The 16,364-nt window shown below is 36.2% G+C and overlaps 1 protein-coding gene across 6 annotated transcripts in view; it reads left to right on the top strand.

The window, feature by feature from the left end:
• MAGI2 (membrane associated guanylate kinase, WW and PDZ domain containing 2) overlaps positions 1–16,364 on the top strand; it is a 701,300-nt gene that overhangs the window by 480,501 nt on the left and 204,435 nt on the right. For all 6 annotated transcript variants that reach the window (XM_020984495.2, XM_078154538.1, XM_078154537.1 and 3 more), the window contains one exon: positions 12,488–12,579. In XM_020984495.2, the coding sequence (XP_020840154.2) occupies positions 12,488–12,579 (92 nt within the window). The remainder of the gene's footprint in view (positions 1–12,487; positions 12,580–16,364) is intronic.

Below are 16,364 nucleotides of genomic sequence, written 5' to 3'. Positions count from 1 at the left end.
TTAGCCTCTCCTTTTGTAATAGCTTTGAGTAATACAGATACAGACATGCGGAGCTGAGCATGTCTGCTGATCATTGGGATTTCATAGTATGTAAATAAGTTCTAAACTGAATACCACAAATACAGAATAAAAGCTAGCATGCCCAGCTGCCCAGACTAGAGAACAAGTTGCTTTGCTAGGAAGTGGAAGAGGTTCAGTGTCTTTGGAAGCTCCTCGAGGGCCGGCACTGTCTTTTGCCCTTTTTGGCATCCCCACAGTGCCTGGAACATACTAGGAGCTTAATAAATGTTCGTTGATTGTTTGACTGATGTGGTTCCTCCAGAAAGCTGCTCCCTGGATTCCATGATGTCACAGTATGGTATCAGTCCAGATTTTCTGATAGGATTTTAACATGCCGCTAACTCCAATCTCCACGGTCTGGTTCCTTACTCAGTCTAGCTCAGCTCTCTAGTTTTCTGTTACTGCCTGGGAACTAAGATTGACCTTCCCCAAATCTCACTTGACCCCCACCCCAAAGGCAGATTCCGCTTTGATTTATGATTATGACAGGCAGCATGATTTAATGAACGGAAGCTACAGGACCTCAGAGTAAGGTTGACCTGGGTTCACATCTTGCCTCTGACAGAGCTGGCCATGCTGGGTGACCTCAGGCAAGTCACTCAATTTCCTGAAACCTCAAACTGGCTTCTAAGACTATTAGTTATAGTGGCTGATATGCATTGGTAGAGAGAATTTCCTGACTGTAGTTCCCTATACCAGTGAAATCATGGCTGTAAACCAAAATTGATTTATGAGAAAATTGTTGTCCAACTAAAGCAATCTAATATATTGTATATGAGTCATTTTGAAAATATAATCTATCACCAAAAGAGAATAGTGAATGCACCTAAGCTTCCCACATATATTTCTGTTGTTTAGAGTACATTTAACATTAATTTTAAAATATACATTAATGTATGAATATTCAAATGTATAGGTACAGCTGGTCAGTAACTCTGATAACATTTTGATTATATCTCAGGCATATCAATTTAAAATAAGCCAAAAAAGGATACAATTACTTTAAGTATGATTCTGGAAAAGCTGTAAAGAATCTCCTACTACACATCACATTTTCCATACTCCCTTTAATAATTTAACTCCTTATATAGTTGTGTTTTTTAAATGTTTATATTCATGGTTATAAAATCAATACTTCTGAAATTATATAATGGGAAATTTTATTATATGAGAATAATATGAGAAGCAGAGATTTAAGTTATTCCCTGATTGAAAGAGTTATTGATCATGTCAAAACCATTTTGTTGATAGTACAAGGTTAAATGACAGCCCAAAACATTAGTGCTGCAGCACTCATGATAAAAGCTACTTTTGAATTTTAAAGAGCTTCTGAATCCTACTGTGGTCATGTTAATATGAAATGTCAATTTTACAAATGAGAGAAGTTTTTGAGCAATGATCAGGTCACCTCCACTGAAACAAATCTAACTTTTTGTTATTTCGGAAATGAATGGAAGGAAAATGAAGGAATGAAAAAAATTTTTTTCAACCTGCAATGTTAAGTAGTCAGTCTAAAAATATGAGGCTTTTAAAGTAACAATTTTGCAGGCTAACTAGTTGAAAATGGTAGAGAAGAGATGGATTATCTGACACTGATTATCATTCTGCCCTTGATAAGTGGGAATTGCATGTTCAGAGCAGATATTCCTCTATGGGAGAAGGACATTCCGCACATATATAGACATTGTTATGCTTTATGATCACCATCAGGAGACTCATATTTCATTTTTATTTTTGAACAGAGTTGAACTGTTCAGACTTATGCCTTGTGGTCCTTCTTGGAAGGAATAATAGAGTCCCTATTTATACAGACTAGCTTTAGGCTACTTTTAAGTAACGGAAAAGCTAAGGGGGAAGGCTTTTTGCTATAATGCTTTCTATAATGCTTTGCTCTTTGACCCAATAATCTTTTTTTTGTAATTGTGTCAGTTTATTCAGTGATCCCTTAACACTGTCAAGATAGCAAGCTTGAGGGAGTAAAGCTCTTACTTCATAGGGGTTTCTGTATTCCATTTTATTTTCCATCTGCTGTTTCTGCTAGTCCCACTTCTGCTGGGATTGTGTCAATGTTTCCTCATTACCAAAAAAATTCCACCAAATTTCTTTCCCAGCTAAGATCTGGCCCCCAGGCTATGTCAATTGAAAAATTTTAAACAGTGATGGTTTTTCTCTAGGGTCATTTGACAGGTCTTTTATCTACAAAGTGGTCCAATGCTTTTGATAATTTCATTATAAGCATTGTCCTTTGAAATCCTTCCATTGAATGCTATCTTAAAACTTTCATTGTACATATAAAATCATGCACTTGGAAGAGCAAGCGTTTCTTATTAAATGATCATAATAGCAGATCTGATGTGACTAATAAGAAATCCCAGATCTTAATTCTGAAAGGTGAAGTAGACAACCTAGTCAATCAGAGTTGAATATTAGGATGACCGGCCCAAATGGGTGTTCATCCATCTGATGATTTAGCTATTTACTGAAGTATATTAATTTTTTCTTGAATTTCTTATATTTAATTTGTGGTGTTTTTGTTTGATTGTTTGTTTTAATAGTTTGTTGGGAAAAGACACCACATGACTTAATCCAGCCCAGTTTCTGACACTTTTCTTGATACATGTGCTTCAGGCTGATTTCAGACCAAACCGTCTATCTTCTGAATGATTTCTAGGGCAGGGGTATATGTAGATTAATAGACTCTGCCCTTTCTTCTTTTCAATGTTGCTACTTCTTATCATTTTTAAAGCAGATTAATAAATAAATAAAACCGAGACCCAATCTAGTTGCCTGTACACTTTTCCTTTGTATTATCAGGAATGGAAAACAGAAACATGAAAGCAATAGAGAGATTGTAATATGGTAGGAGAACGGTACAATTATTAGTAATAATATAAAAGCCAAGAGAATAGACAGCTCAATAAGGAAGAAAACTTCAATTTTAGATATATATTGAGCACAAAATAGATGTGAGTGCTGAGATACAATGGTCAGAGAAGAGAGATATTTTTCTTAAAAGGATGTGTAAAGGAATTTTCTCTGCAGTGCATAACAAGTACATTTTTCACTAAGAAGAGATTCCCTTAGTAGTTTAGTTACCTTTGGCAAGACACCTGAGTTCTTCAAAATGATAGTTACATTAGGTTGACTCTAAGGTTTCTTTCAGCTCTGAAATTCTGTGATTTCCTCTTTCTGCAATTAAGGAAGTGTTTCAAAATCAAGATGAAAATGGAAAAGAACAATTTAAGCATTTTGTTTCATTGTGTCATTCGCCATATAATCAACAAATAATTACATCCCTTAGTAGAGACTCTTTGTGTTGGTAGCAGAGGTGAATGTACCTGACTGAACTGTTACTCTTGATACAACGAATATATATATGCATGCTGGTTATCACATACTCCTTTTTTTTAAAACGCATGTTCCTACCTATTTCTTTCAAAATAGATACAGTTTTTAAAACAAGATAATTTTCCTCTGCCCTAGAATACTAGATCTGGAGAGGCATTGTATAGTGGAAAGAGCAATGGCTGTTGGGTCAGAGGACCTGTTTTCAAATCCCACTTCTGATGATTACTATTATTATGAACTTGGACAAATCCCTTAATCTCCTTGGACTCACAAAATATGGATGCTAGACTAGATGATCTCTGAGGTCCCTTCCAGCTCTGATCTTATGATTTGACGTATTTCCACTATGAAAGTCCTACATTTGACTTACATGAATTGTGTGTTATCACGTACAGTATAGCTTATGCATTCAATCTACATAAGCTTCCTTTGGTTATATAAGAAAGGCAGCCTGTTATTTTCCTAGACCTAATTCAGATTCTGACACTAGCTGTGTAACCATAGACAGGTCACTTACCTCTCAGCCTCATTATATAAATAAATAAATATATATATATATATGTGTGTGTGTGTGTGTGTGTGTGTATTTGTGTATGTGTGTATATATACACATACACACATGTATATACATATATATATACACATGTATATACATATATATTAATAATAATAAGAATAATAAGTTGGTTGTTGTCCTTTATTCTCGACAAGAACCAAAATGACATCACTATGCTGGGGTCAAGATACAACATGTCCAACTATGGCTGATCAGACCAATCAATACAAGCTCAGAAGACCTTACCACACATCAGGCACAAATAGTTCGTACGAGCATCTGGAGTGGCGATGTCTCTAAATATGTGCATCTCATGTTTCTTTTGAGCTCCTACAATTCTGCTTTGGTCATAGAGCACAGTGCCTTCTCTGAGGTGGGCACCATGCTAGGCGGTCTTGTACCAGTGTCTCCTATGTCTGACAATCAGTTCCAAAGTTCTTCAGAGAGACCTTGAGAGTATCCTCGTATGGCTTCTTCTGACTTCCATGTGAGCATTTGCCTTTTGTGAGCTCTCCATAAAATAGTCTTTTAAGCAAACATTTGGCATTCAAACAACATGACCAGCCCATTAGGGCTGCACTCTCTGTGATAGAGTTTGAATGTTTGACAGGTCAGCTTAAGAAAAGACCTCAGTGTCTGGCCTAGTACCTTATCTTGCCAGGTGATCTTCAGAATCTTCCTAAGACAATTCAATAATAATAATAATACCTCACAATATTGCTGTACTGAAAGTGCTTCATATAAAGCCTATGTAAGTGGGAGTTATTAACATTATATACTAAATCACGTCAAAAATTAAGATAACTTAATCTGCTTACATGTTATGGCTACATCTCTCCCAATATACAAATACAAGGTGCTTCAAAACTACACTAAGACTTTTGAGATACCCTATATTCAGAAGTATCAGGATATTTGAACCAGTATAGACAAAACACCTCAATGATTATTAAGTGATTTCTTGAATTTTCATGTGGATATTTTATAACAACATATAAGCAATCACAAAGAGCACTAAAAATGAAGAACAATTAACTCTTTTTATTTTAGGTTCTCTATTGCATATATTTAATTTACTTTTCATTAAGACTAGAACATGCTGAGCACAGAATCACTTAACCCCTCTGTGCCTCAGTTTCTTCACCAGAAATATAGGAATCATTTTACTTAAAAGAGTTTTTGTGAGAAAGTCAAATGAGATAATATGTATGAAGTGCTTTGCAAACTTCAAAATCCTCTACAAATGCCAGCAGTTGTTAGATTTGCCATCAAAAGAAGGGGTAGCTAGGTGGCAAAGTGGATGGAGCGCTGGACTTGAAGTAAGAAAGACTCATCTTGAATTCAGATCTGGCTTCAGACAATTGCTAGCTCTGTGCCCCTGGGCAAGTCACTTAATCCTGTCTGCCTCAGTTTCCTCATCTATAAAATGAGCTGGAGAAGGAAATGGCAAACCACCCCAGTATCTTTACCAAGAAAACCCCAATGGGGTCATGAAGAGTTGGACATGACTGAAAAATTACTCAACAACAACAACAAACCAACAAATGAACAGCAAAATTGAAAGAATAAGCGTATTAGGGAGAAGACAGTAAGTAAGTGTACTTTTATTTTCCTTGTCAATGGAGATGCAGATGTCCAGTGGGCTATTGGAAATATGGCACTTCTGTATTCAAGGGAGACATTTTAGTTCAATATGTACATTTAGTTGTTGGTCTACATGGAAGTGATAATTGACATCACAAAACCAGGTTGGCTCATAAAGAAGAATAGAATACAGAAAACAATGAGAAGACATCTTAGATTTAAGCATAACGCTCCAGATATGGTCTCACCGGGGTAGAATATTAGTGTAGGATTATCAATTCCCTAATCTTAGATACTATGTCTCTCCAATAATGCAGTCTAAGTTTTCATCAGCTTCCTCACATCTTACATACAGTATCACTATTGGTTCTCACTGAATTTGCAATCCACTGAAAACCCTGGATTTTTTTTTCAGACAAATTGTCAGCCGTAACTACAATCTAATAGATTATACAAGGGTTTTTAACCTGATGTCCGTGAGCTTTTTTTTCCTTAAAAAAAATGAAAATTTCATTTCAATACAATTAGTTACCTTTGTAATCCTGTGTATTTTATTTTCTGTATTTAAAAAATGATTCTGAAAAGGCTACACAAGACAGCCTAAAGGGTCTGACACAAAAAAATAGGTTGAGAATACATAGCCTCATAGTACTTGTGAAATTCATTTTTTAAAACCAAACGTAAGACTTTACATTTATTGGTATTACATTCTCTCTGTTGAAGTTTGGCTCAATGTTTAAAAAAAAAAAAGAATATAACCTGTACAGTACCTTATGTAAAGTGTATGCACCTATTTTTTTTTGTTTAATTGCCTACTTAATTATTACATAAGGTGGTTTTTTCCACCTTAGTTTAGCATAGGAATGGAAGTGATGTTGGGTGGAGAATGACAAGTTTTGGAGGCATATATGGACATAGTTATACTATGCATAAAGAAAAATGACTGTCAGTGGACTACAATTTCCCTATATCCTTGGGGGGGACGGCAAGGAAGGGTAGATAAGGGAGACTAAAGCTCATCAATCACAAACAAAAGTAATCATGGTTTTAACCCACAACACAAAGAAAAGAAAGTTAAATTTTCAAATGTCAAAGAAATGAATTACAACTTTAATTCCCCATTTTCCCATTCAGAACAAGTGCCACCAAGGAGCGGTTTTCGAATGGATTCCTCTGGCAAGTATTCTTCAGCATTCACTGTCCTGTGGACAAAAAGTCTCCCATGTTTGTGTTCAAGTCACCGTGTTTTCTTTCATTATTTCTCTGAGTAACATCCAATTACCAAAATCCAATTACCACATCTCTTTAATTCAACTTCATAGGGCATTTAACAATATAGGATTAAACACTAAAGACTAACCTAATGAATGAACCTAATAATGTAACAGCAAAGGGAAAGCATGAAACAGACATATTTGGGTTCCTTTTGTAAAAACAAAAAAAAAAACACTTTTTAGTCAAAGATAAATTCTTACAATGAATCTGAAAAGTTTAATCTAAGAAACTAGTTTTGGAATACAAGTCTCTTTCAGGAGATTTGTAGCAAAGGCTTGCCTAAAATACAAAATGGAGTTCTTTGTTGGATAGCAACTGTTATTTCAAATTCAACCACGTCTACTCCCAAATGTTAAAATCAGATCTGTGATCTGATCTCATCAGTGTGAGTACTCTGGCCAGTGGTCACAACTCATCCATACCTGCTCATTCTATTTCCTCTCTTAAATTCCCCCAAGGGGCCCACAAAATATTTAGGGGGCCTCCCTCAAATCCTCCTGACATCCAGAGGGTATTGATGCAAAATTAACTAATTTAACATGATCTGATCAAGAAAACCCCAATAATTAGGAATTTTTAAAAAATTCAGATAGCACTTAATAGCTTTCAATTTGAAAATGATTTTACAGTTTTAACTAGTTCATCTGCTTAAAAAGACTATCTCAACTAGTTTGAATCACCAAACAAAAAGGGGGAGGGGAAGTTGAAAGGAGATGGTGACCAGATGAAAATCCTCAGCCACAATATATTGTGGAGGTGGATATAGGGAATAAGGATCTCCTTCTAAATGTGTTTTTAGAACCAATCACATTATTTAGACTACTGAATGGAGAGAAAGAAAGGCAGTCCCAGAAAATATTTCTTCATAATGAGAATAGTTTCATGTATACATGTTTCCAGCACACACATTCAGAATGTTTCCATGATGACAGCTCATTATCCATCTCTGTTTGTTTTAACACACTGTGAGGATTATATGTGTAAGGAATCATTTCATTCTGTATTTACATGTAATTTTTGAGCTACTTTTTCAAAGTAGCTCAAATAGCAAGCCAATTTATAAATTTTACTCTATGTGTGTGTGTGTGTGTGTGTGTGTGTATGTGTGTGTGTGTGTATGGAAAGGAGTAGAGAGGACTTGATTCTCAGACCATTTTTTTCAGACACATTTGATCAAAAAACTGATCAACTGCTATGGATCTAATTATATAAATAATCTGTAACAGAAACTAGTGATATTTCATAATTACAGATGCAAAAATGAAGTCAGGTATCAGTCCTCAGCTACTTAATTTATTTGACTTTTCTTTCTATGTGCCCAATAACTTAAAATACCTAAGGGTACATGTCCCTGATGATGACCACAACCCTTAAAAAAATTGTCAACTTTTTAAAAAAATCTAATTATAGTGAATTGTAAGTTATCTCCTACCTCTTTAACAGTTCAGCTGCAATGAGGTACTTAGAGACAAAAATGGAGGCTGAAGGTGAGTGAAGCCTCTCTACTGTGTGGTTCTATCTGATGGGAGCAATTTATGTAGTAAGTATAGAGGCATGAATACAAAGTATGAATCTTTGTTGGACCCATGAGGCTGATTCTTGCCTTACAAAAGCCTTTGAATATCCTTGTCTGACAAACTGTGCTCATATTGCAAGCTACAAGCACAAAGCATTTTTCATTTAAGGTGGCATTTCAGGTACATAAAATATCTAACTGGGAAGATGAGGTTACACTAATGGATACTAACTTTTTAATTCAAGGCTCAAATGTACTTAGCTTTATCCATAGGTAAAGAGGATAGATCAGAGGTAAAGCAATTTTCAAAGCCAATGAGTGTAAGTCTTTTCTTCTATCCCTGATGTTTGACTTGTTCTGTCTCTTTGAGATGCTCCCTCTACAAGGAAAAAACAAAAAGTAATGCTTATTTTTAGCAGGAAAATTGAATAAATGCACTCTTCTGTGCCAAACTGTGATAATAAAGCTTGGTACTTATGTTTTAATTAAAACATGGAAGGGGATTCAAGTACCAAAATTTAATTGAAATGTTTACTGCAGCATCCCATGTGCCAAATTAATCCACAAAAATATCATTCTTTGCATTTCTGAGTCTTGAATCCATTCATAAAATTAATCAGTTTTGTTCAGTCACCCAACCTCTTCCTTAATATCATGCACAAAGCCATGTCTTTTCCAAACACAGTGTTGGAGATCCACTTAGCATGTGAAATGTTCCTAAGGATTTAGTTGAAAATCAAAATCATCTCCAGAAAAAAAAATTTTTATTATAATAAAAATCAAGAGAATACCTGGATGCTGCATCTCTATTTCCTAAAAGATATTCTTTGCACGTTAGCAAGAGCCACCACTCAATTATGAGTAAAAGACTCTCGCCAGGAGAGAGTTTAGTTGATCTGCCTCAACAATAAGCCTGGACATGTAGTTTCCGTTCTGAGAAGTGAAATCATCATCACAGATATGACATAACACAGCAGCCATACCCATCTCCAAACACTGGGAACCTGGGAAAATAGACCACAGGAACACTAGAGGCCATCTTAATTGCTGCCAGAACGTATTTGGGAGAAGAGAATAATTGCCCTGTTCAAAACTATATTCTTTTGAAGCTAACTAAAATTAAACTGACTAAAGTAAAGGATTACTCCTCTTCCGTGCTAGCATATTTCTTTCCCAAAAGAAGAGCTGAGTCATTTATCAATCCCTTATCCTCTGGGAACCTTAGCAGTTTCCTGAGATGAGACCCCCTCCTTACCTCCCTGTACCTCCACACAACTCAGAAATAACTGTTGAGAATTTAAGTCTTTGGAATTCTCAGGCCTGTCACTAGGAATTCTGTTATCAGGAGCGTCAGAATTTCTCACTGCCTTCACACAAATGTCTGTGGAAAGTAATTCTGCTGGAAAAGTAAAATATAGGAGAAAGTAAAGTCCTCTCAACTAATCAAAAAGCATTTATTAAGCACCTATTGTGCCCCAGACACTGTGTCTCAGTGGAACTCTTATAATATTGATGGATTTTCAGAATGCTTTTAGAAAATGTCATTTCTGACCTAGCCTTCCCTAGGTGGAAATTGCAGAAAAGTTGATGTAGAAAGTTTCCTCACTGAAAGGTCTCAGCTCTACCTCAATGATGATGATGATGATGATGATGATGATGATGATGATGATGATGAAGATATTGAAATGTGGCTCAATCCAGGGCAAAGTTGACGGCCTTGTGGTCAAACATCAGTTGTGGCTAAATTTGCCTTCTTGCTTTTTTCTTACCTTTTTCTTACCTCTTACCTTTTTTCTTGTCTTAACACTCCCACCATAAGGTCACAGATAGCTACAGTACTGTTTTCCTGGCATCTATGTTAGAGTTGGCTCATGAACTGCTTGCTTATTTCCTCCATAGTGTCATGGGCTCCAAAAAACAAAATTTAAAAAAACTCAAAAAACCAAACCTGAGACTTGAAGTGTAGAACAGTCATGTTGGACATGTGGCCCTTGGGCTATATGTAGCCTACAAAACTCCCACCTGTGACTGAAACCAAATTAAAATGTAATTGGAAAATGTTTAATAAAATAAATAAAAATACAATATAATATAGACAATGCTAATTTGTAGTTTTTCTAGGTCAATGTGTGGTCCACAGGGCCATTTCTATTTCAGTTTGCCATCACTGATGTAGAGGATAGAACCTAGTGCTGTTCTTGGCCGCAGCACTAATCCTCTAAGTGACTTTGGAAAATGAACTCATCCTATTTCTCAGTTCCTTTGACTTTCTAGCATGTAAAATTATGTTGTCAAGGCATCAATTCAGAAGGCTATTTTAAAGGCTAATTATTGGTTCTTCTGTAGATAGAAGATATTATATTACTTACTATGAAAGACCATACTATGTGTTCACTTTACCATAGCATGTCACATGTAATCATTGGTGTCCTCTTGTTTACCTAGCATGTCATGTGTAGTCATGGTGCCATCCATATCCCACTTCCATGTATTACTGTGAATCTACCACCCCCCGGGATGAAAAAGTCCACAAATAAATCTAGTATGTGCCTGTTCCTTTCAGGGTGAAATGGTGTGCCTTCTTTGGAGGCCACATCCTGTGCTGGAACAACTATTAGGTACTAAAGCAGGGAAATCTGAGTTTAAGCCCTGTCCCTGATACATGCTAATTATGGAAGAGTAGACAAATCACTTAAGCTCTCTGCGCTCCAGTTCCCTCATCTATTAAATAGGAGCAGTAATGTTCCAACTACCTACCTCACAGGGTTGTTGTGAGGAAAAGCACTTTATAACTATTAACGTGATAAATAAATACAATCTATTCTGTGGATGTATTGGTGAGATTGTGCGATGTAGGCTTGGGGAGTCTATGGGAAGTGTCCTGTGAGTTCAGTAAAGGGTAAGGCCACATATAAATAATTACTTAGCCTTACCTCTGCAACCCCATATATCATAGAACTTGAAGAAGATTAACCTAACCATTAGCCAGTAAGTCTCCCCTATCTATCCTTTTTTTCTGCTCAATTCACAGAACTTAACCATTTGGTTTCAGGAAGAGAGGAGGGAGAAAAGTAGCAAAGAAGAGTAGGGAGGGTGCTGCCCCTTAAACTCCATCCAGCTTCTTAATTTCCAAAAATCTCTCACTTATGCAGGGGATAACCTTACAACTTTTATTCCATCAGTTCTTGTCACTCCATTAAAATCCTTAAAGATCTAGGAATTTATGGTGCGCAGCCACAGAGTTCCTAACCATTTGTTTAGTTTGTAACAATGGAGATGCCTGCCATTCACACCAAAATTCTTAGATTGTTTTTCCCCCACTAAGATAGAATAGGAAAATAAAGAACTGTAAATAATATTCATTTTTAAAAGTAAATAATTTATTTTTTTCCTAAATACATTTTTCTGGGTGTAAGGAGAAGACAGGGAGTGAAAGAGAACCAAAAATACCATTCAAGCGAATTTGCCAGTAAAATTTTATTTTAGGCACACATCTGTTGTTTCAGCTGCCAGAGAACAGGGGGAAAATGGCATATTATCAATTCATTTTATGAATATGAAAATAGAGTTAAAAATGCATTTCCTAGTATCTTCCATTTTTTTAAAGAGTTTGGGGGATGAGAGTTCATTTAGCCCCAAGCATATTTTATCAAAGATTGTCAGGAAGGAAAAACTCCACATGAACCCCATAGAGAACAAATTTAAATCTAACTATTTCTAATTTTCAAAAGTTTCAAAAGAGGAATTTTCATCAATTATATTGTTTCTCCTCAGAGATTCGGGTACACCCATGTCACATCTTGATCACTGTCATTAACAACTCCCCATTATCCCATCTCTTAATATATGATGCCACACTTTCTCTCCTTAAGTCAGGGGACCCACGAGAACTCTTTGTGTATGCCAGGAGCACTGTCCAGCATGAGTCAGTGCCCTTTGCTGGGCACTGCTATTCTGGGGACTAACCTCATTTTGGAATGTCTAATCTTTGTCACTGTAGCACACTTTTTCTTCCTCTGTGCACTCCACCAACTCTGACAGCACTGTCATTAATCATATCCATGGAATTAATCATTGAGATGTTCAGTTCCTCTAGGGGCCAGGGAGAAGGCAGGATTCATTACTCAATGGTTTCTTCTTTCTACCAGGTCCAGATTATAAAGAATTGGATGTTCATCTTCGGAGGATGGAGTCTGGATTTGGCTTCAGAATCCTTGGGGGAGATGAACCTGGACAACCCGTAAGTTGATTCTACCTGGCTTCCCCCATTATGGCTCTGTTGTCTATGTAAATATCAGAAAAGATCATGCCTTTTAATACTCTGAGAGGAAATAGACTTTCAGAACTGCAAGAAAAAGAAAAAAAAAATATGGTCAATTGGAAAAGACAGATCTTTCAAAATGTCAGCATGTCCATCTCCAATATGCCATTGTGAATAATTTGTATTCAGTTAGAAGGTACACTCATCTTCCTTTAAAGTGGATTGGATTTTTTGTTTGTTTCACATCATTCCATTATTTGGTTGTATTGAAGTACTAAATTTCCCAGAGAGCAGCCTATGACTAAACCTACAGTATGATGAGGATATGTATAAGACAGCTATTTTTGGAAGTAAGCTGTAAATGTTTATAATTTGAAAACAAAATATATCAATCAAAGGTTTTTTTAAGAAGTAGAATTACATGTGACATTGTGACTGAGAGACAGTGAGGCAAAGAATAGAGTGGTTAAAATCAAGCAGAATGTCATACAATCCCCCACATGATTATTTTTAAGGTAAGTTGTAGGGATGAGAATGGAGGAGGAAGGAATCTTCATTTGGCATGCGGCTGGGTTTATGAGGAACTTGGAAAAAGCACTTGTTTGGCTATTAATTATGTCACTGTGCAGGTCTGTATACCTCTCATGACTCTGGGTGGATAAGAGGCTATTTAAAAGGGGAAAGAGATTGAATAAGGCCTTAGTTTAAGTTTAAGATGTCAAATGTGTCTAAAGATAAAATGTGTCAGAGAAGTTGAGCTTAAGAATGCATATTAAAATGTAGACTAGAAAATGACTTCTAAAAATGTGTTTTGCATAGTAAGAACTGACAGACTGAGCCAAATCTTCAAGAACTTTATTTCCAATAACTCTTACTGTCCAGCGGTAGAATGGGCTGATCTGTAGGCATTGAGCTTCTGTGTCACTAAAGGTATTAAGTAAAGGCTGACTGATTCCCATGGATTCTCTAGAAAAGTCTTTCACACTATATTGCAAATTGGACTCGATTCAATTAAATTTGAGCCAACAAACTTTAACTGCCATACTGTGCACAGAGCATCATTCTAGGCAGTGGGAGAGATTTTTTTTTTAATTAAACAAGACATGGCCAAGAATTTTACTTGCCCTTATATGAGTAGCCTGAGTTGTCATAACTACCAGTTTTTTTTGCCAGGCACATGCTTCCTCAAACATGTATAGATCAAGGCAAGGCAAGAAGCATTTATTGAGCAATTACTGTGTGCCAGTTAGTCAGTCAGCTAACATTTTTTTTTAATTTTTTAATTTTTTTTAATTTTTTTTTCCATATGATTTTGAGTTGAAATTTTTTTCTCCCTTTTTCTCCCCCCCCGCCACCCTCCCCAAGACGGCGCACAATCTGACATAGGCTTTACATTTACATACCCATTAAACATATTTTCACATTAGTGAAGTTGTAAGTAAAAATTAAAACCAGTAGGAGGAACCATCAGAAAGATGAAACAAAATTCAACTTAAGGTAAAAATAAGTGAGAGAGATTCGACTTCCATAGTCCTTTCTTTGGATATGGACAGCATTTTCCATCCCGAGGCCTCTGGAGATGTCTTAGATCCTCATAATTCAGCTAACATTTATTAAGTGCCTACTGTGTGCCAAGTACTGTGCTAAATGCTGAGAATACAAAGAAAGGCAAATAACAGTCCTTGTTCTTAAAGAGCTCCCGATCTAATGAGGATAAAAAAACATGCAAACTACTATGTACAAACAAGACATGTACAGGATAAATTGGGGATAATCGCTAGAGGGAAGGCACTAAAACTAGGGAAACCTGGGAAAGGTTTGAAGAAGGTAAGACTTTAGCTAAGAGTTAAAGTAAACAAGTCACTTCGTGTACAAATCACTAGGTATTTACAATGTTATGGGCAAAAGGGAACTGAAAAGGTTGGTGTGGGGTTGAAGATATCTAGCATGGGAGCATGGTATTGAAGTTCAGGAAGTCAGAAGCATATTTGTGAAGGAAATGAAAGTTGGCCAGCCTAGAATCTTTCCCAGAATGGAAACCCTAGGAGGAACTGGCCAATGGGAGAAAGGGGCCCACATAGCAAAGGCATAGTCCAGGATTAAAAGCGCAGTAGTTAATGGATGTTCCACAGTATGACTCCAACTGCAGTATGGCTTTAAAGCCCCTTCCCAAAATGGAGACTTCAAGAGTAATTAACCAATGGGAAAAGGAATGTGAGAGGTATTCTCACATCAACGTGTAGGACAAATTTTGTTGATGAGAAACATAGACCAAGGTACTTTGATCCAAGAAGGAACTTCCTTGGGTTGTAGGTGATAGAGGAAGAGGGAAGAGAAGTCATTGTTCTCTGGTAACTTCATATTTTAACTTACTTATTTTTGCTAACTAGATGCTAAGCTCATTTGTTTCTATGCTGTTGAACAAAAGAATATAAATGTAGTCGGTGTCTTCTAGATTTTGACATATAATAGGTGCTTTATAAATGTTGATTGACTGACTGATTGACACATTCATGAAACACCCTAGTTGTCCTGTCTTAATTCTGTTATTGTGTCTTCCAACAACATATTCTCTGATCTGATAAGGATGATCTAGGAATTTCATAAATAAGAACCCTTCAGGAAAAAAAACCCAGCCTCTTAGTCCCTGACAGGAAATTTAGGACCTGTCAGCCTTAGAATGTCACATGAAAAAAAAAAAGAAAGAAAGAAAAAATGTCACATTACCTAAATTATCCTGATGTTGCACAGGAAGAGAAGAGGTAATAAGGTAAAATAAAATTAAGACATGATTTGCATTCAGAAACACATCTACAGTATTTACACATGTAATATACATACATACATATATATATATATATCTCATATGTAATATATGGTATATATAAGAGCTTCTTATAGTCTTCTAAAGCCACCTCCATTAATTGCATGTGTATGTTTTGGCTCTTCATTTAGATTGTAAACTCTTCCAGGACAAGCATTCTTTTTTTTCTCCTTTAGCACCTTGTCCAAATAGTATGTAGTGTTCTGTGTATACAACGCAGATACCATTAATTAATTAAATAGGCGGGAATATGGCTATGTGACTTGACTGATCTCTGAAGCCCATTATAAATTCACACTTTTGGAGTGTTTTGGGCCCCTGAGGCTTTCACAAGGTGTAGCTCCATACAGAAAGAACTGCAGTCATCTGATGCAAAGGTTGCAGATACATACATGGCCAGGGCTAGGTCCCAGTTTCCACACCAGATATCAGTAAAAGAAAGTACTCTGAGCCCAAGCTTTCACCCATATTTCCAAGAATAAGAGTAGGTCTATTGTAGGTTATAACTGAGCTATATTCACTTCATATTCAGCAGGGTTTCTAGTTCACCTCAGCACTGAAAGATATAAAACTTCATTGTTAGGGAGAGAATGGTGTGAAAAGGATGGACTGAATCCTATGGGGGTATTCAATAAATGTTAAAGTAATAATAAGGAAGAAAAAGACAAAGGTTATCAACTTCACTTTTTTCCACTCCTCTCCCCAAAAAACCAGCATTTTGAAACAGAATTTAAAAGCATTTATTAAACATCCGCTGCCTGGGGCTACTGTATTAGGTATTGGGGAAAATGCAAAATTTAAATAAGTCCATTCTGTAATCTTTACAGTCTTGCAGGAGAGATATAAGACAAAAAGGGGGTGGGGGGGGAGAAAAGAATAAACATTGATATAGCAACTGTCATGTGCCAAGAACTGCTGAGTGGTTTTACAAATATTATCT

This window comes from Phascolarctos cinereus, unplaced genomic scaffold (genome assembly GCF_003287225.1).
Source record: "Phascolarctos cinereus isolate Bilbo 61053 unplaced genomic scaffold, phaCin_HiC Scaffold_1;HRSCAF=81, whole genome shotgun sequence".
Lineage (NCBI taxonomy): Eukaryota > Metazoa > Chordata > Mammalia > Diprotodontia > Phascolarctidae > Phascolarctos > Phascolarctos cinereus.
Note: the sequence above shows the minus strand (reverse complement) of the source record. Positions and strands in the feature narration are given on the sequence as shown.